At 35.1% G+C, this 20,653-nt stretch overlaps 1 protein-coding gene across 1 annotated transcript in view; it reads left to right on the top strand.

The window, feature by feature from the left end:
- The window catches only part of FAM120A (family with sequence similarity 120 member A), a 62,242-nt gene that overhangs the window by 21,379 nt on the left and 20,210 nt on the right, over positions 1-20,653 (top strand). Inside the window, exons 4-10 of the mRNA XM_081970579.1 lie at positions 11,691-11,819; positions 12,128-12,224; positions 13,628-13,725; positions 13,851-14,131; positions 16,689-16,776; positions 18,694-18,918; positions 19,956-20,130. Coding sequence (XP_081826705.1) covers positions 11,691-11,819; positions 12,128-12,224; positions 13,628-13,725; positions 13,851-14,131; positions 16,689-16,776; positions 18,694-18,918; positions 19,956-20,130 — 1,093 coding nt within the window. The remainder of the gene's footprint in view (positions 1-11,690; positions 11,820-12,127; positions 12,225-13,627; positions 13,726-13,850; positions 14,132-16,688; positions 16,777-18,693; positions 18,919-19,955; positions 20,131-20,653) is intronic.

Here is a 20,653-nt window from a genome sequence, read left to right as displayed (position 1 = left end):
ATTTTACTAAACAGTAGTGATTCAGCTAACAATTGTGGCAAAATAAGTCTTAAAATGGAGTGGGGGGAAATCACTTAACTGTCTTGCTTAGCATTGGAAATTTTGGTTCAATTGTAGACTACCTATACCAGTGATGGCGAACCTATGGCACGCATGTCCTGAGGTTTCCCTGACGCCTCCGGAGGGGGGCAGGGGGGCTGTTTTTGCCCTCCCCAGGCTCCTATAAAGCCTCTGGAGCCTGGGGAGGGTGAAAAAAGCACGCAAAAATGGGGGGGAGCGCCTATAGTGCACGCATGCGCACTGGGGGTTGCGCATTGCATTATGGTTGTGGCACGCCTGCACACGACCCCCCTGCGCTCCCCCCCTTATGGCACGCGAGCCAAAAAAGGTTCGCAATCACTGACCTATACTTTATTTGATTGTGCAAATGTGGGACTAGTTAGAAGCAAATCCAAGCAACTTATTTCTTTTATTTATTAAATTTACATACTGCCCCTTTCAGTATTTAGTGAGTGGGAAATATGCGTACATACACACACACATTTGTGTATGTGTGTGTGCGCGTAACAGGTGTGAACATACCTAATGCTCCTTACTCCTACTATTTTCCCCACAACCCTGTGAGTTAAGTTGGAGTAACAGAGAGTTACTGGCCCAAAGTCACCAAGTTGCTTCTCTGCCTAAGGTGGAACTAGAAAACCTAATGTTCTCAAACTACTAGACCAAACTATCCCTCAAATCACATCAGAAAAGGTTTGAAGAAAACTTGACTACTATCATTCCCAAAGAGGGTGCTAATTATAATTGTAAGCAGATAACATTCTTACAATAATATGTCTGGTGGACCAGATGCTATTTAGTTTAGTAAAGTATTACATCATGGAGCTTGGGGTTGCTATTATAGTTTCTTGCCTACCTACCTACTCAATAAACAGAAAGAACTGGAATTTGGATAATTTTGTATCTCCCTTCAATGGCTGGAGATGGGGGAATCTTACTTTACAAAAGGGAAGCTTACAAAAAAAAGTTAAAGACGTGTAGAAATGAATCTTAATATTTATGCTGTCAAAGTTTTTACTTTTTCTTCATCTTTTCTTTTTTGTTACTGGTTGGGCGGCTTGATTCTTCACCTCCATATGAGGGAAATGGCTTGAAGAACTTTTACCTCAGACCAGCTATGATGGAAAGGAGCAAATGCCTATGTCTCCTCAGTTTCTTTTGTTTCTGCCTCCTTGCCTATTGCCTCTTCTAATGAGGGCTGACTGCTTTTAGTTTGCCTCTTTACTTTGACTCCTGGACTTTGACTCTGTTTATTCAGGCTATTCGCATTGAAGCCTAGGGTGGCAGAGTGCCCAGGTAACCATCTTTTCTTCCTTTGGACTTGCTATTTGATTGGCAGCTAGGTCGCCTTGATAGGGAGATCCAAGAAGGAAATGGGAGGAAGGAACACAGGGGCTTAGAACCTGCTAAGACCTCCTTTCCCAGTTCTACTCTTTGCAAAGTAATATGAAAACTGGGTGTGCAGGCAGGTAGTCTGTCATATTCCTAATGAAACAAATTTTTCTCCAAAAAATGGGCTGAAAAAAGCTCCCAAAATGGGCCAAAAAGCCTAAAAAATGGGTCAGAAAAAGCCTCATAAATGGGCCAAAAAAGCCTCAAAAACAGGCCAAGAAAAGCCTCAAAAACCAGCCAGAAATAGCCTCAAAAATGGGCCAAAAAATCTCCCAAAACAGGCCAAAAAGATTCAAAAATGGGTAGAAAAAAGGCTGGAAAAGGGCTGAAAATGATTTGTTTTCCTCTTTAAATTTAGGTGCTTCTTATTATAATCCCCATTATATGGACAATATTATAATTACATATTTTTATTTATTTATTTATTATTCACACTTATAGATATAATAATACAATATACAATAATAATACAATATTATAATTATTATATAATTATTATATAATTATAATTATGTTTCCGGGTTCTATTTCTCTGACTATAAAAAAAGACTGTTTGGAAACATGATCTTCATTTTATTTATTTTAAATATTTATTAATCACACAGCAAGAAATGCTGGGTGGTGTACAACAATAAGTAAAACAACAAACATAAAAAACACCTATTAAAATATAAAAGTAAAAATAAAAAAATGGTATATGAAACTAAAATAGTAAAAAAAAACTTTTGAAAAATCTTGAAAAGAGTAAAACAATCAAACACAGTAGAGCCATCTAAGAATGTCATATGGTGAGCACAATGATAAAAAAGACTCACCTCTTGGGATCCACCAAGGGTAACACTAACAGATGAGATTTGCAAGATTTCTTCTCTGCCATATCTTATGGGGTGATCTGATGTAACCAGGGAGGGATTGTCCCACAAATAATCTGGTCTCATGCCATGAAGGACTTTAAAGATTAAAACCCAAAGCTTGAATTGGTCCCTAAAAACATCCTTACAGGGTCTAAATCTATGGAGATATAGAGATTCTAAACAAATTTTGAGATGTTTCTTTCTAGTCTGTTACTATTAATATCAATGTGTCTGCCTCCAGTTAATAAAAAAGGAAGAATTAAACATGACAGATATTGAGAATAGGTTTATTTTGTGGTTCACTCCTTGAAAAAACTAGCAGTGTTAACTACTGCTGCTCTTCAATCCTCATTACTGGAATTACAGTATTAAAGAATCTTGTGATTGCTTATGCTTTATGCAACTCTATGCCGTATATAATGCCCCTCTTGAAGACCATTTGAGACCTGCAAGTGGTCCAGAGTGCGCAGGCAGTTCAACTGCACCTTATATTAAACCCAACTCTATAAGCTGCACTACCTCTTACTTCAGGATGGAATTAAAGGTGCTGGTTGTCAAGTATAAAGATCACCTCTCTCCAATTGTTTTCATTTGTCCTACTAGATTCATCAGAAGGGACAGAACAGAAGGTCTTTTCAATTAATGTCATCTTTTGGGACATGGAAAGTATGTCTTTCTATCATAGCATCTGCCAACACCTGAAAGTCTATTACACACACACATACATACACACCCCACAGGTTAGGTTGGCCGAGACTCTTTCATAAAATGCTGAAGACCTGAATGTGTCCAAGTTCCTGGGTGTTGGAAAGTTAGATGGCTTGTTGACAGATTTCTGTTTATTGTTTTATTGGGTTTTTTTCTCAGTGATTTGTTTTAGTCTATGGTTTTTTTTTAAAAAACATTTTGATAAGTTTTTTTAGCCATGCAGTGTAGCATTTTTGAGAGGAGGAGCCATATAAATTGATTAATTAAATAATTTTTCCATGTGGTTAGGTAAGAGTAAGATTTGCAGTGATTTAAAATGCAAAACACTCTTTAATTTGAACAGTTCAGTTCAGTTCAGTAGAACAGTAGAATTGCAAGGGTAAAACTAAATGCAGTTACTCTGATGTTACTTATGGCAATACAAAGCAGTCTTTGTACAAGTGATACACAATTCTTAGTTTTGACTTTATATGTCTTTTGGCCAAGTGCTCTCTGGTTCATCAAGATGCTGCATGCTTCAGTTTCATCCACAGAACAGTGCAATAATTTAAACTTTGCAGCTGGAAGTTAATCTTGTACAATACCAGTATAAATGTAAAAAATGATAAAAATTGCTTGCTTCCCCTTATAAGTTAGTCATGAACCAGTCAGTTCATGGAAGTATCTCAGTAACATATTAATTGACTTTTGTTATAGTTCATAAATGGTCACAAATTCACATTATTTCCACGGTGTGGTTATGACTGAAGATTCTAAGATCTAAAATCTTGCAATCTGGACTTTAAAAAGGCTGCATTTACAATTTTAAATTTAAATTAGTTTGCTTCCAAGTACAGTTCACGGTGTTGGCAATCAAATTTAAGGGCCTTCATGCATGGGTCCAAGGTACTTGACATTTTAGCCTACTGGGGTTGGCCCACCTCACCTATGCCAGAAGAAGAGGCATGCTGCAAGCCCCAGCGGCCAAGGTATTCCAATTGGTGTAGTCCAAGAGGAGAACTTTCTCTGCCATTGTGCCTATCCTTTGGATCATTTTGCCCCCCAAAACAAAGTGCGATTGTCTCCAAGCCGCCTGACTTTCCTCAAGAGCTTGAAGGCCTGGCTCTGCCAGTTGATTTGCGGCTCAGTTTCATATTGGGATGGTTGATAGACTAACAACATTCTACACTGTCATCTCATACTTCCTCCCTCCCTATCTTCTAACTAGGTTAATTATCAGGATCTTTATAGTATTTATATAGGTTTTGTACAGTTTCATTTTAATATTGTAAACTATACAAAGTTATTTTATAGTAAGATGGGTGGCTAATACATTTTGCAAATAAATAAATACAACAGCTTTGTAACATAATGCGGTCGGAAAATGAGAAGTAGAACTGTTTTCATTAGGAAAACCAATTTCTTATTTAATGTAACTTCCTGGGTTAAATGCTTCATCATAAAGTTTATCTATCTAATGTGGCGAACATAGAAGCAAAGTTGCTGTTTTCGTTAAAAATTGCTGTGTGACTCATTAAATTCTTAAATAGCAACTTTCAACTTGTGAAAGCATGACTACTCAAACACAGGTTTTAAGTCTTGAATGTGTAGAATAGTAATCATTGCTTGTTGCTGAATATAACCACTAGTAGGTTTTTTGGGGGGGTCCTTTCTCCTTACATAAGGCAAGATTCTGATTATCATATGTTGGCAACTATAATTACTAACAGGAATTTTTTCCCCTCTGGGCATTAAACTTTATGCTGGAGCAGCTGAATAGTTTCATAGCCACACTAAGCTGTTTAAAATGCAATCTTACAGTAGGCTATTTTCTACAGAGAATTCTTTTCTTAAGGGTGAATAGCGGTTGCCTTGACACCCAGTTTTCTAAATGGGTTCTAATGTTCCCTTTGCTTTTCAGGTAATATTTTTCTCCTAGGTTTTTCTCACTCCCCCCCCCCCTTATTTTCGTAAGTTTTGTGCATTTTTGAGGCAATGGATAAGGGTTAGACTTGAAAAGATTACATTTCTGAAGCATATCTGACTATAGTTGGAATAAATTTAAATTATTCTTTAAATATATTTTATCAGGTATTAAGTAAATAAACACAATACAGGTTCTCCTCAATTTATAATCACAGTAGGATTGGAATTTCTGTTATAAGTCAATGCAGTCACAAAGCAAGTTTTCATGTGAGCAGTCCCAATCTTATTACAATTTTTACCATGGTAATTAAATAAATCAGTCAGTTGTTAAGTATAATAGTATATGTACCAGAACAATCAATGGATAGCAGTTTGGCCAATATAGATTTTACCAAAGAAAGGTCCAGATTAAGGAGACTATGCAGTCTCAAAATGGATGAAGGAGGGGGTAAAGAGCATTTATTTAGCTACTAGAATCTCAGGATATATCTAGTAGCTAAATAAAAGGTTAAACTTGACTGGATTTTGCTGTGTTCCTTTTAGCCTTAGGCCTGACATTAAGTGAACTACATAATCATTAAGCAAATCCGGCCTCTTGAATTGACTTTGCTTGTTGGAAACCAGCTGGGAAGATTGCAAATCATCATCACATGAATGCAAGATGTTCCAACCATTGTAAATGTGAATAGCAATCAAATTTCAAAATTACTATCACCTGACCATGGGGGTGGTATAAAAATCATAATTCTAAGATATCTGGAGGTCATTGGTATAGAAAAAGTGTAGCATTGCTGAATATTTCATTTGTCCATCAATCAATAAATATATCTATATTTCTAAAACAGAATTGCAGAATACAGTTGCAGAGTTTTTTCTGAAAACCTAAAATAGCATCTACAATTATATTTATTAATTATGTGTTTTAAATACATTTTAACCATTCTTATGCCACATTTCTTTGTTCTAATGAGGCCCACACACAATTCAAATAGCAATTGTTTAAGACCATTTATTATTTAGTAATAAATAAATGCCACTTTTTTTCTTTTTATGACCCTGTAATCCCATTTTATCAGGATGGAGTCAGAGTGACTAAATAGAACTGAGCATTTACTGGTCAGATGCCCTTCTTGATACCTATGTGGAATTCGCAGCAGATATTTTCCCTTTGTACCTTGACAGAGTAAAATTCTCTGAATACTTTTTAAAATTTCATTAAGCCCTTCACTTATTCATGCTATTTTAGCCACGTGAAGAATACAGCACATAATGATTGAGCAAAGCAGCCATTCAACCACAATTTAATAAAATTGCATGGATATCTGCACACACAAAAACCGTGATAGGGTTGTTCATATGTTAGCTGAAATTTGTTTCAGAATCCTAGTTTATATGGAAATTAAGACAAAAAAGGGGTCCCTGAATAGGCTTCTTCAGGTGAGCAGCCTGATCAAGATTGACAATTATTAGCCCAGTTATTAGACAGACCTACATAGTAATGTAGATATTGCCAAAATTATAGTAATTCTGGAAACAGAATTTTCTGCAGGTGTTGAAATGAAGTCATGTAAAGCAAATGCTACTGATATGGTATGTGATAAAATCTAGTGTCTCTGGTCTATTTGAGAATCATCATTTGCAAATACTGTAACTTTTGGGGTAACTTCTCAAAGTGAGTTTTTATAAAAACAATTTGTATTGCATTTTAACAGCAGATTGAAAATGAGTTCATTCATTCATTCCCTTTGGCTTCAAGAGTGCCCTCTTGTGGTTTTATATAACTAAAGTAGCATGTGTGCAAGACATTTTCTAACAACTCTGTTCAGTTAATGGCTACCACCTCTTTAAATAAAAAAAAATAGAACTGAAATAAATACCAAGACAGCTAAAATAGGGTCTGATATGCAAATAGATATAACTTGCATACATGTTTTTAAATCATGAGAAAAAGAGGTGGATGAGAAATCAATGAATGTAGAAAGAATACAAAGCCAAGAATAAATATATTTCTTCAGTAATAGAAGTATGTTTTAAAAAGTGTTAGTTCAATACAGAGTTTAGTAGGTTCTGAATAGATTTCTGTGTTTGTCTTGGCAACTGTGAAAATGGTGGAAATAATAGCTGCTTAAGATGTTACCTTGAGGGAGGAATATCTGAAGACTGTCACATATTAAAACGCATAGAAGGAACAAATGGAAATGCGAATAATTCCATATGCATGGAATTATAAGTCTCATATAAGAAACATATTTGATGAGGTAAAACTATCATATTTTTCGGACTATAAGGTGCACTGGAGTATTAGATGCACCATGATTTTGAAGAGGTAAATTTTTAAAAAATGTTTCTGTACTCTGCTGGCCTCCCAAACCCTTTGCACACCTTGTTTTATGTGAAAAACTGCAAAGTACTCCTGGGGGCTGGGGGGGGGGAGAGACAAAAATGAGCAAAACAAATCCAGATTTTCCTGAAAATGGGCCCATTACTTGCAAAAAACAGGGCTTGCATAGGCTTTGGGAAGCTTGTAGAGTGCTCCTGGAGGCTAAGGAGTGCAAAAACAAGCAAAAAACAGCCCGCTTTTTGTGAAATACACTGAATACAGCATTTTTGGCCTCCTGAAACCCCGCCCCCTTTGCAAAAATGGATGTGCAGAGAGTTTAGGAGGCCTGCAAAGTGCTCCTGGGAGTTGGCGGGAGGGAAACGAACAAAAAACATTTTTCACTCATTTTTGCCCTTCCCAGGCCCCAGGAGCACTTTGCAGGCCTCCTAAACCCTCGGCACGTCCAAGTCTTTGCAAATGGGGGGGTGGGTGTCAGGAGGCCAAAAATGCTATATTCAGTGTATAAGACGCACCCATATTTTCAACCTCTTTTTTGGAGGAAAAAGGTGTGTCTTATACTCCAAAAAATATTTATGTTTAGCGTTGAGTTTCCCTTATCTCGTAGGAAGAAATGGTATTTCTTAATTAAATACTCAAAATTATCTGACTGATAGCATTCTAAGAAGGCTGTACTATATGTAGGCATCTTTTTTGCATAATGCTGTAACAGCTGATATATTATTTTTGGAAGGCATATTTAATCTTTTGTACTGAACGCTTGCCTCTACTGTTGTACAGGATACCTCTGTTTCCTGTAATGTCTTCTCTAACATTATGCTATTAATATCATGTCTCTCCCTAACTTTCCTTTGCTAAAAAAACACCCCATCACTGTTCAGTTTGTTGTGTAGTGTATTTGTTTTATTAATTCTAAATATAATCCTTTTCACTGCACTTTATATTATGATGCTGATGATAGTTATTTACAGCATGCTGCTGAAGTAGTCATGCAATAATATTTTGATACCTTGTATATGAAATTTCTCTTAAAGACTTTCAAAAATGCTGTTACAGACTACATTAGTGCTAAGGCTACACAATTTGTACTCGAGGGAGGCATATAAATATATTACAGATCATGCTAACCTTAAGCAGTAACAGATGCTTTAATAAAGAATCATTTGTATTAATCTAGATCAGTTTAGGAATGTTAACATGATCACAATAAACATATTTATTGATGTATTTGTATCATGCCTTTTTAATTTTTCCAAATAAATCAAGATGGCAAACATTTCCAATACACCTTCGTCCTATTTTCCCCACAATAACCCTGTGAGGTGACTGGACTGAGAGAGAATGACTGGCCCATGATCACCCAGTTGGCTTTCATGATATGGGCATTGGCTTTAGAAAGAAATATATAAATGCCTCTGAACATTAAACAAAATTAATTTACCTTATATAAATCATACCATTAAGTTATAGTTTTCCAAGGTCTTAAGGAGATATTATCACGAAACCTCAATTGAAGATTGAGATTTCCTTTTCCATTGAAAGAATGAATCACTGGATATGAGCAACCATGTAAGACTGTTGTTGAACTTGTTCATCTGGTACAGAAGGCAGCAGTCCATGTTCTAATGGGTGTAAGTTGTTTGAAGCACATTATTCTACTGATTAGAATAATGGCTGTCAAGATCTTACATTAATTCCAGAGTATAAACTTGTTATTTAGAACTCTCGGTTGCTTTGGATCTATCATGAAGTCTGCCCCATTTATATTTACATCATTTGCAAAATTTAAGTATAATGGTTGCTTTTTTTGACCAATTCCCCACAGTTTAATAAAATTATCATATAAGCATTGGAGTTGTTAGGTTAAAATTGTGAATCATAGCGTGCTCTCTCTTTCCCATATTTTTGCAGCCATTACTAAAAAAGGCTATTATTAGCATACAAATAAGATTTATTGTTAGGTAAAATAATATCCAGCTGAAAAAAAATAGTAATAATTCAAGTTTGAGATTATCAAATGAGTGTGTGTGTGTGTTTCTGTTTGTGATTACTTATTCTGGCACATAGTGATCTGTGGGTTTGCTTCTTTAAAAAATGTATAATACCATCCTATAAATGTCTGCTTACTAAGTTCAGTGAAACCTTTTATTCTAACAGGTAACTGTATAGGAAAGCAACCTTACAGTTTTACTTTTTCCTGTTTTTGGATAATAAAAATTATGTGATAATCCATTTTTTAATAAAATGTGCAGTGTGTGTCCTTATCCATATGCCACATCACTGTGTTTTAAATATCTTGATGCATTATACTTAGAATCTGGAAAACATGTTTTAGGCTGCAATCCTATCCAAGAGTTACTTAAGAGTAAGAGTAACCTGATCTCTGTAGCTTGCTTTTAAAACCCTCTGCATAGGGTTGAGATATTGAAATACAAAGGAAAAATAGAGGCATGATGGATATACCAAAATCACCTAATATAGGTAATTTTGTAGAGGTTATGTGGGAAACGTTCTGAAAATTGCATTAATACTGTTAAAATCAGAAATGTAGGGAATATATTTATTCAATATGTTCTTAAATACGAATCAGTTTTGAAAAGTATTCCATTACCCATGCCATTCTTTACTAAATTTCATTCTGATTTATATATTTTGCCGCTATTGAAAATAATTTGCTATAAGGTTTACATTTATAGATTATTGAAATAAGAATAACATTTTGGTCGAAATTATTAAATTGCACGTATGTGTGCATATGTATACATGTAAGAATTATGTTAATATTCCGTTGTCTCTCTGAAAGTGTTGAAAACATTTATGAATTTTGGTATTTAAAGTTTAACATTACAAATAATGGGAGTGTCTTATCAATTTTAAATCCAAGTTTTTCATTAGGTAATTAATATTTCCTTATCAACTATGTATACTCTAGTTGCTAAAATCAGTTTAAATGTTTGTTGGAAATGAAATAATAGAATTTAGGAATATGTACTAAAATCTTTGATCACCTATCTTCAGGAACTGTAGAATTAGATCTGCTTGATTTGCCTTATATTCATTTGAAACTATTAAACAAAGTCACTTCTCTGTAGTTGCACACTTCAGTGAGAGTTGTTTACAATAATCATGCATAAAATCCAGCTGTTTAGTATCCAGAATTTTCAGAAGCCAATGGTAGGAAAATAGCATTTCTATTAGACACAAGGAAAACTTGTCTTGGAAAGTTATAATTTGACAGTTAAAATGTAAAGATGAAGATTGTAAATTAGATAAGAGGAAAAAATCATTTACATAAGTACAGAGACATTACAAATTCTATGGCATTGTACTATAGTACAAAGAAGTTTTAATAAATCAGCTAGGAAGACTACTGTTAGTAATATAGGTAGACCTTGACTTAACAACCAATTGTTCAGCAATTATTTGAAATTATCATGGTGCTGAAAAAAAACGGACTTAACAACCTGTTCCCAAGGCAGTATGCAAGATGGCTGAAAGGGAAGAGAGGAGGGGGTGGAGAAATAGGTAGGTGGAGGGAGCAGGAGGCAGTGCTTCTATTTATTGTATTTATTTATCAAATATATCTCTTCCCCCCCCCCTCTTACCACAGGGTAACTTTGGGTGGCTTAAATATAGTCCTTCGCTGTACTGAGGCTCAGGCAAGGCTAAGAGGGACCAAGTCAAGAATGGGTGGGTGTTCTTAGAAGTCAGTGCAGTCATGTGACATTTTGCTTTATGACTGCACCAGCTTACAACAGAAGTTCCTATTGCAATTGTGGTCATGAGCCAAGGACTACCTGATCATTTTATGTGGCTTATTGTGCCAATTATATTTTTGTCCGTAGAAATTAGATGTTCCCTGTCCCACCCATCTTTATTAAAAAAAAAAGTAGCTTTTAATAGTTCTTCGTAGTTGGCTGAACTTAAAACATATTTAGATATTAATCTACTCTCTGTGTATTTTAACTCCATTTTAAATGAATTAACTTTAAACAAGATACTGTATAATTGAAATGTTAAAATCATTTTTTTAAAAAGCATTGATTTTATCTGGTTTGTAAACTTTCATATTGCTCTTTTTCCATTAACTTTCTTGCTCGTTGCCATCAAGTTTTAAAATGTGGCTCCACTTGATTATGCTCACGTATCCCTAATGGAAATACTCTAGTAGCTGCCACTTAATTGTCAAATTACTACTATGAATACAGAAACATGATTCAAATCTGCCAAAACAGAAGAATAGCAACAATATAATTTGCTCTTGTTTTAAAAAATATTGCAGAAATATCTCAAATGATTTATTTATTATTTATTAAACTTGTCAATAGAATTCCTTGTTAGCATATTTTACAGTGGAATTTAATCCAAACCCTATTACTTATTGTAAATGTGAGTGTGAGTAGAGCAGTTCTGACATGTGTTTGTGTTTCTAGGTACGAGCACACCAGTTAGTTTTACCACCTTGTGATGTAGTGATCAAAGCTGTAGCTGACTATGTCCGTAATATTCAAGACACCTCTGATTTGGATGCCATAGCTAAAGATGTTTTTCAACATTCACAGGTAAAAAAAAAGAATAAAAGTTAAAGGGTGTATAGTTCTTATATAGTATGTTGCAGTACTTGTGAATTGCAGTGAATATGGCTTTTATTTTTACTTGTGTTTTATAATTCTCTTTGTAAGAATTGCTAAAGATGGTCAGAACTTAGAAGAATTTTTGTTTATTGCTTGTCCATGAAAGAAACCCTCAGATTGACTGCTTGCCTTTATACAGTTGCAAAAAGTTTATAACTATAGTAAAGCTGGTAGGACTGGTGATTGTTCATTTGTGTATTTAATTTTAATAAATGTTAATTTTAACATTCTTTTAGTCTAGAACGGATGACAAAGTTAAGCGATTTAAGAGAGCAGTTGCATATTATTCAGCAACTAATAAGCCCATGCCATTTCATCCACCACATTACCTAGGTAAGTTCTTATACTAATGTAAGATATTGAAGGATTTTGGTTAAAAATGAACTGTTTCTTCAAGCTGGCAATTAGCAGATGTATTAGAGCCTCAATCTATAGTGATCAATCTGAAATTGAGAAATACTATTTTATGATATAAAAAATAATACAGAAAGTTATAATTTATAGGTTATAAGGTTATAAAAAGGACATCAATTATGTAAATAGTTGACAATTACTAGTATTTTAAATTGTAGCAATAATGTGAAATACAGTATATTTTATTTGAAGTATATGTATGAAAAAGTAGCCATAAGGGCATCATTGGTCAGTGTAGTACCTCAACACAATGGTAAACTTTGTTTTCAAAGAAAGGCAAACAATTTTATATAGACTCAGAATGAAATATCTTAGTAATCAAGACAGATAAATTTATTCCATATAATCATGACAATCTAAAGCTAGAGTTTTTACTATTAATTGCATTAGTACAAAAGATTTTTTTTTAAAAAAATAGAAGCACAAAACTGGAGCAAATGAGTAAATGTCAGTTTTCATTGGTTGATGATGTTACTTCAGTTAACAATTAAAATTGTAGTCTGTAGTAAATATTATGACACTTGTCTTCCTATTTCACAATAGCCTGATTATTCTGAGATTTATTTATGTAGTGTATTCTGAGTTAAGTCACATTGACAAAAGAGGCAATGTTGATTCGTTGCATGGATTGTCTTCTGTATCTTAAACTGAAGACTGGAAGAGCAATATGTTTATGTTCTATACAATAAGACTTATTTTCCCAGTTTTAGTGGGCTAGTTAAAAGCAAAAACACCAGTAGCTATACAAATACTGCTTGACCGCAGTATGCACAAGAAGGTATTCTTCGTATACTTTATTCTTTTGTCATTTAAAAATCTTGATGTCTAACCCCCATAAGAGAATATGTTACTTGACTCAAGAGAGTTATGAATTGTTTACTACTATAATAAACTCCCTAGATTTTATGCTTCTAGTTCTAAAAACAGAATCAGATGCAGTACCTGTACACTGTACTTCTTTTCTACTAAAAAAAAAAAAGCAAACAGTAAAGACTACAATGGTGGGACTGGATCTGTTATGTAAATAGAAAAGGAGAGTGTTTTGGAAAGAACATGAGATTGCCAGAAAACTGGCACTCAGCATAGAAAACCTTTCCTGAAAGAGGCAACAATGAAACAGAAATGGACAAAAGCTTTGAATTTGAAGTAGACAAAAATAAATAACACTTTAATAAATCAGGTCAGAATTAAAAACATAAAATGGAAGCCTAACACCATGACCTAGATCTTTTATTTTCATATTAAATAATCATCCAGATTTACATTGGACTACACTTCATGTAAGAGGGAAAAAAAACCTTTTTGTTTCCTCCCCTAAACAGGCAGACCAAATCACTTGGGAATGCCGGGTATAATGCCACCATATGTGTCTCATCAGATGCTTAACATTCCACAGTCTGCCCTGCAAGCAAAGCAAGCGGCAAGTACATCCCCTCCCCCTTTTCTGCTAATCCTTCTGCTGTTGGAACTCATGATGCATGTATATGCGTGTGGGCAATATGCACAACTTTAAGAAAACATGGCCTAATTTATACTTTCTTTTAGGCCCAGCCTATCTCTAGTCATGGTAACGCCCAGGGTCAGGGCCCATATCCCTATAGTCTGTCAGAACCTGCCATCACGTTGGATACAAGTGGAAAAAATCTTTCTGAGCAGAATTACAGCAACATTCCTCATGAAGGAAAACATACTCCATTATATGAACGATCCTCTCCAATAAACCCAGCTCAGAGTGGGAGCCCCAATCATGTTGATTCGACATACTTTCCTGCCTCTTCTACGTCATCTTCCTCAGATAATGATGAGGGCGGCGGAGGTGCTGTGAAGTAAGTACAACAAAAGACAGCAACATAAAGCAACCTGCTGTTGGCCTCACATTTGTTAAGATGGACCCAGATCTGGGCAAATAGCTGTTTGGTGGAAGTTTTCCCAGCTGTCTCCTCAGCAGACCTTCAGCATGAAAAATATTGAAAAGTAGAAGAGGGATCTTGGGGGAATGGTATGAGCTGTAAAATTTGATGAAGATAGAGTGGGAATTCCTTAATTAAGGGATCTTTGACGTGTGCCCTTTTGCTTGAAAGAGACTTCTAAAGATCATGCTCAGGTTGATAAGACGAGATAAAGTGAGGAAGATCACATTGTGCCCATCAATTTCTGCGGGATCCCTATGATCTATTGTCTTCATTCTTCTTGTTATTTGTATATTAATCCTTATTTATGGTAACAATTTTACTTATGATGAGTTTTTTTAATCAAGAAAAGGAGATTTTTAAAAGTGACATTTTCCTAGTTGCCTCAGCAAAATATTTTACACTGGTCCTATTACTGAAAAATTATATAGTATTTGTGAAATATCTTGTATATTTTAAAATAATATTTTGCTCTTAACTGGTTGAAGTGTCAAAAGCTTTAAAATTTAATATAAACAATATTAAACTAAAGTCTTCAGAAGAATGGAAACAAATTTCAGAGTAATGATGACATAACCATAGTTTTGCTCTGTACTAATCAAAATAAGTTAATCAGTCAATCAGTATAGAGCTGGAACAGACGTTGGAGGTCTCCTAGTCTAGCTCAAGCAGAAGTCCCTATATCATTTCAGATAGGTGGCTTTCCAGTCTTTCCTTAAAATCTTCCAGTGATGAACCTCCCCAATATCTGAATACAAGGTGTTCCACTGGTGAATTGTTCTCACTGTTAAGAAGTTTCTCTTTAATTTCAGCTTGCTTCTCTTCTTGATTAGTTTCCATCCATTGTTTCTGGCTTTTACTAATAAAGTTAGCAACAAATAATGTTCATTAATTGCCATGTATTGACATATATAGGTTCAGCAAAGGGTGGGAAATCCATTCCAATGCTTTTTTTATTATTTGCATCCATACGTTGGGTGAAAATGTGACTTCTTAAACCATTTTTGTCTTTTGTTTCTTTAATTCTTTAATTGATATTTAAATCCATCCCTCTCCATATTTTCAAAGTGCTTTATTGAAAATTAATATGACATAAACAAATGATGCAAATATGCAAAAGCAGCCACTCTAAAAGAGCAATTTAAAACAAGCATATTTAAATCAATTAAATAATTTAAAAGCACTTACTGGCCTCGTCATGACATCAGCTTGGGTGCAAAATACCAAGAATAGTAACTGAAAATGCTATTTCACCTGCTGGCTGAAACTCCCAGCATAGGTAATCCTTGATTTACAACCACAATTAGAACAGGAATTTATGTCACTAAGCAATGCGATCATAATGTGTGTCCTCACATGAAGGCATTGCTTAATGACAGCAATTAGTAGTCATAGTTGCTGTTGTAATTCCATACATACAGATCATTAAGCAGGAAATAGGAAGTCCCAGGTAAGGTGAGCAGGAACACCATAGGAGTGAGGGAAGCTAGCTGGGATACTGCAGTATGGTGCAAGCTCTGGGAGGCTGGAGAAAGAAGATGTTGAATCCGTGCCTGTGTTCCAGTGCAGGAAGGCTGGAAAAAGACTATATTGCTACTCATGGGTTTCTTGGCACACTGCAGCTCTCAGAATAGCCCCTGAACTGCAGCATAACATGAAGCCTAGCCCCAGCCTGATCCAGCAATGTGGCCGAAGGAGCTTTTTACCACTCTGGAAAGTGCACCACTTCCAGCCTAGACCCAGCTGTCTTTATCACCTTGTACTCCAAGTGCCCTACTGCACTCCACTGCCCCTATTGACCTTTTGCCATTTCTTGCTTCCTCTGTTGATGAGGTGTGCCTGGTTTCATCCTTTATGAAGCAGCTGCTGGCCAGATAAAGGCCATCTTTCCCAGGCCCTGCAACAAAACTACTGTGTAAGACCTAGGGAAGAAAGCCTTCTGCGAAGGGCTAGGCCAGGCGTGCTTCCTTAGCAGCTGCAAGCAAGAAGGTAGCAAATATCAACTTAAGGTTGTAGAGCTCTGAAGTGCAGGACACAGATGGAGGAAAGTAGGCAGTGTGGGGATAGTTAACCAGTGTCATTGACATGACCATGGGGTTGTTGCAACAACCGTAACTTGGAGACTAGTCATAAGTCCCTAGTTCAACACCATCATAACTTTGTTCAGACACTGACTTAAATGGTCATAGACCAAGGACTATCTGTAGAAAGAGAAGTTCATGGCTTTTCAGTATGCAGCCACACATATTGAAGGAGAAAGGTGCAGAGAGAGAGAGAGAGAGCCCTTTGGGTTGCTCAGAATCAAGCTATCACAGTCCTTTGAAAGAGAAGAACATGTTACTTTGACTTTATTCTAAAATAGTTGGAGTCAGCAAAATGAATGTGTGTTTTGCCTGGATACTCTTTTATAGAGTCTTGCATTATAATCCTGACAATATTTTGTTTGTCTGGGCTTTTTTGACTCTCTCTTCAGTCATGTTGGTGGAAACAAATTGAACTGGGAAAAAATAGGAAATCAGTCAGAAAATCAAGCATGTGGGGATCCAGGACACCAATCAAAGGTAGTATTTTGAACAATATTAACTTTGTGTATATGTTTTAATGATTATTTGGTAGCGGACACAGAATCACCTAGAAGATGAACCCATCATTTTTCCTGGATGATACAAATTGGGCTCCATCCACTGACCAGTGAAGCAATGTTTTCGCGTTCTTCTGTACAAGAAAAAATAATCTTCTCTGCCTGCTATTTGACTAGTAGTTCAGAGCAGAAGAAAAGTAGTCTCTAGTGTCCACGAATGCTTAGAAGGCTGGGCAAGTTGTAACCTAAAACTGCCAATGAAGTAGCGTTATTAATGTGAGAGTTCTATGCTTACTGGTGTAGAACTGTTGTGTTTATTTCTCAGTAAAAACATGAATTACATTACCTGAGGTAGAGAACAATCAGATTGCATCTAAGTGATATTCTTTGCTATGCATAATAATGAATGTAATTTTAGGAGAGGTGAAGAATTGACTTGAGATGCTGATATTTATTCTTTATGACATCAAACAAATAACTGCAGTATGTAACCAGATTTATTTTTATTTTCCTACTGAGAATAATATTTATCGTGGCATGGACACAAATGGAAAAACGAAGTACGATAAGTTCATTGAGAAACTGTAATAAACCAGTTTTCTTTAAAATTTGGCTTATCTAAGAATATTACTTTATATAATTGAATCTTGTTAAGTGTCCCGTTTTAGGTGTTCCTGCTAAAGAATATGACTAATACAAGTTTTTAAAATCAGTTTGTACTGATAAGAAAATCACCTAGCCAAAATATCTATTTTTTAAAGGAAGGCTTAGTCTATTATCTAGAAAGGTTGTGGGAACTTGACCATGATTCACATATAGAAATACTTAGGATAACATGCATCATCACCACCCCTGGCAATTACACTGTCCTAAATCAGAGAGGAGGCACCTGGCTTTAGTTTTTCTTTTCTCTCATATCCTTGTTCCTTCTCAAGTGTATATTGTAATGGTTCGAACTGATCACTTTAAATCTAGTGTTGAAAAATGTGCAGTGCATAATGCAACAATGTGTACTAATGCACCTCACCTTACACAGTGGGTTGTCAAGGTTTTTAACATTTGTCTAACATCAAGATTTCTTCCCTTAGTAGGGAAGCTGCCGTCCCTACTCCTCTAATCCATAAGTTGGTTCAGTCAGTAGAAAAATATATGACTCCTTAAAAAGTAAATAAAGAATGCAGAATAAAATACCCTGTTTCCCTGAAAATAAGATCTACATGGATAATAAGTGCAATTGGGCTTTTGAGCGCATATGCTAAAATAAGCCCTCCCCTAAAATATTTAAACACATGCGCAGCCGGTCCCCACCATTTCCTGGGGAGGAGAGGGGAACGTGCCCCACATGCACCTGCCATCCATGCGGAATGGCCTCATGGCTAGCTACAGTCCCCCCTCCCCAATCTTAGTGGCTGCCACAAAAAGAGCGGCAGACCCAGTGACCCTAGGCCAAGCGCTTATTTCGGGGGTCAAAAGAAAATAAGATCCTGTCTTATTTTCGGGAAAGTACATAACGTTTGATATACAACGGCAATGCAATTTTTATCAAAATATTAATCTTTGATAAAATATTAAAAGTTTAGGAACTTTATTTTGGATGCAGAATTCTAAACAAGCCATTTATTTAAAAAATCAAATGGAATTCAAACTGTTTGAACTATGTTCAAGATATATTGTTCATGAATATTATACAATTATAGAAGAATGAAGTCATTATGAAGACATGGTCTCTTCATTCTCAGCTTCACCTTTTCTATACTGTAAAATTCTTGTTCTATTTTCTGTAAATGTGTTGCAAATGTGATTGAATATACATACAGCCTTCTGGTTCTTAAGATTTCACAATATTCTCATTATAAAAATGTTTCGGTTTCAAAAATGACTTTATTGTATATTGTAGGTGGAAGGTTCCTCTACTGTTTCTTCAGGGAATCAGGCAGCTGAAGTTAAAGGGAACCAAACCAGTAGTGCACAAATCCCATGTCTGTTGTCAATGCCCACCAGGAACCATATGGATATTACTACTCCTCCATTACCTCCTGTAGCACCGGAAGTATTAAGAGTAGCAGAACACAGACACAAAAAAGGATTAATGTATCCCTACATATTTCATATCCTAACCAAGGTAAGATTTTCTGGCAAGAATTCCAAAGAGATTAGTGTTATCTTTTGCTTTTAGTTCATGAGTTGGAGAAAATTTGATTTAGTAAAATGAACAATATATTTGGTTCACATTTATTTACTTTACACGGTACCTTTTAAAGGAAGTTGGGTTTCCTTTGACAGTGTACTTTAAAAGATCAATCCTATTCCTAGCTCGATGCCAATTGTCTTAATGGATGAATATATATGTGCAAAACAAATTTTGTGTTAGGTTGTTTTTAATTTTTCTTTTTTTTTATTTTTAATTTTCAAACATACAAATACAAAAAACTTAGACATAGACTACATTTACACAATATATTGGAACTTCATGTTCCTTCTTATAGCAGTTTCAAATTGGTGCAGTTCTCTTTATGCTATTTCTCCTTCTAGTACGTTTCACTGTTTTTAACCCTCTTATTTCGTTAACTTTTACTTATCTATTTAATATATTGGCTAATTACCTCTGATAAGTTTAATTTCTCTTGAGTACACACACACACACACACACACACACACACACACACACGATAATCCTCCTGGACTTCTACTTTTTGTAAGTCCTCATTTTTCATTCAAAACAAATCTCAAAGCTCCTTCAGTTTATCTATTCTAAAATGTGTTATTTCACATATTTTTAAATTTTGCCCAAGTCATATCTTCCTTACATGCTACCATGTTACTTAGTGATGCTCTTTGGAATCACATTCCTATCAAATGAGATCTAAAATTTTAATATATTTGAAAACAGTGGCTTTATAGAATTGGATTTTAGAAATATAGCTACATTATAAATATACATTTACATACAAACAAGAAAATGAAATTAGATAAACTGAATTTAAATTGAAAGGGCAGTGGTGAATGGAGTTGGGATTTTAAGTTATTGTGTAAATACTAAAGGAATCACATTTGTACATCATGCAATTATTTCCTGAAAGTTGTAAATCTTTCAGCAGGCAAGATACTATGCCATAAATCAGATCCCTAAAAGCTGCTCATCATTTTGTTCATCTACAGGGTGAGATTAAAATTTCAGTTTCTATTGAAGATGAAGCAAACAAAGACCTGCCTCCTGCTGCTCTTCTTTATAGGCCAGTTCGTCAGTATGTTTATGGAGTCCTGTTTAGTTTGGCAGAAAGCAGGAAAAAAACAGAGAGGATTGCTTTTAGAAAGAACAGATTTCCTCCTGAATGTATGTATTTGTCTTTTATTATAATGGTAAAATCACTTGAAATGTCACTAATCTAATCTTTGCATCAGCTATGTAGAATAAACTGTGATCTAAATTTGCAAATATTTAGCAAACCAAGCTTTGTCCTTATCAGAACAATAATGGGTTGGAGTTTAATTGGGTTTTAAATGGTCCTGAACTAAAACAGTAATTTTTTGAAGAGTGACAAAAATGTCATGAATATCACTGGTTGTGTCAATAACCATTCTTTTGAATAGAATAAAAAGGCGGAAAGGTTGCACACCTTCCTTTTGTTGAACTATGCTCCTTTCCAGAAAAATATAGCAACCTGGATTTATAAATATTAAATGTCTGTAATTCTGGCCATAGTTTGGCTTTATTATTTTTGCCTGCTGTATTGTATTTCAGTTATTGTTTGCAATTTATACAGGATTTAATTTAATTTGGCAGAAATTGAAAGCATGTTTTAGTTGCTATATTAAAATTAAAACCTAAGGGAATTGCAAAAAACAAAGAGGTGTTT

This window comes from Natrix helvetica (genome assembly GCF_964273705.1).
Source record: "Natrix helvetica genome assembly, chromosome: 1".
NCBI lineage: Eukaryota > Metazoa > Chordata > Lepidosauria > Squamata > Natricidae > Natrix > Natrix helvetica.
Note: the sequence above shows the minus strand (reverse complement) of the source record. Positions and strands in the feature narration are given on the sequence as shown.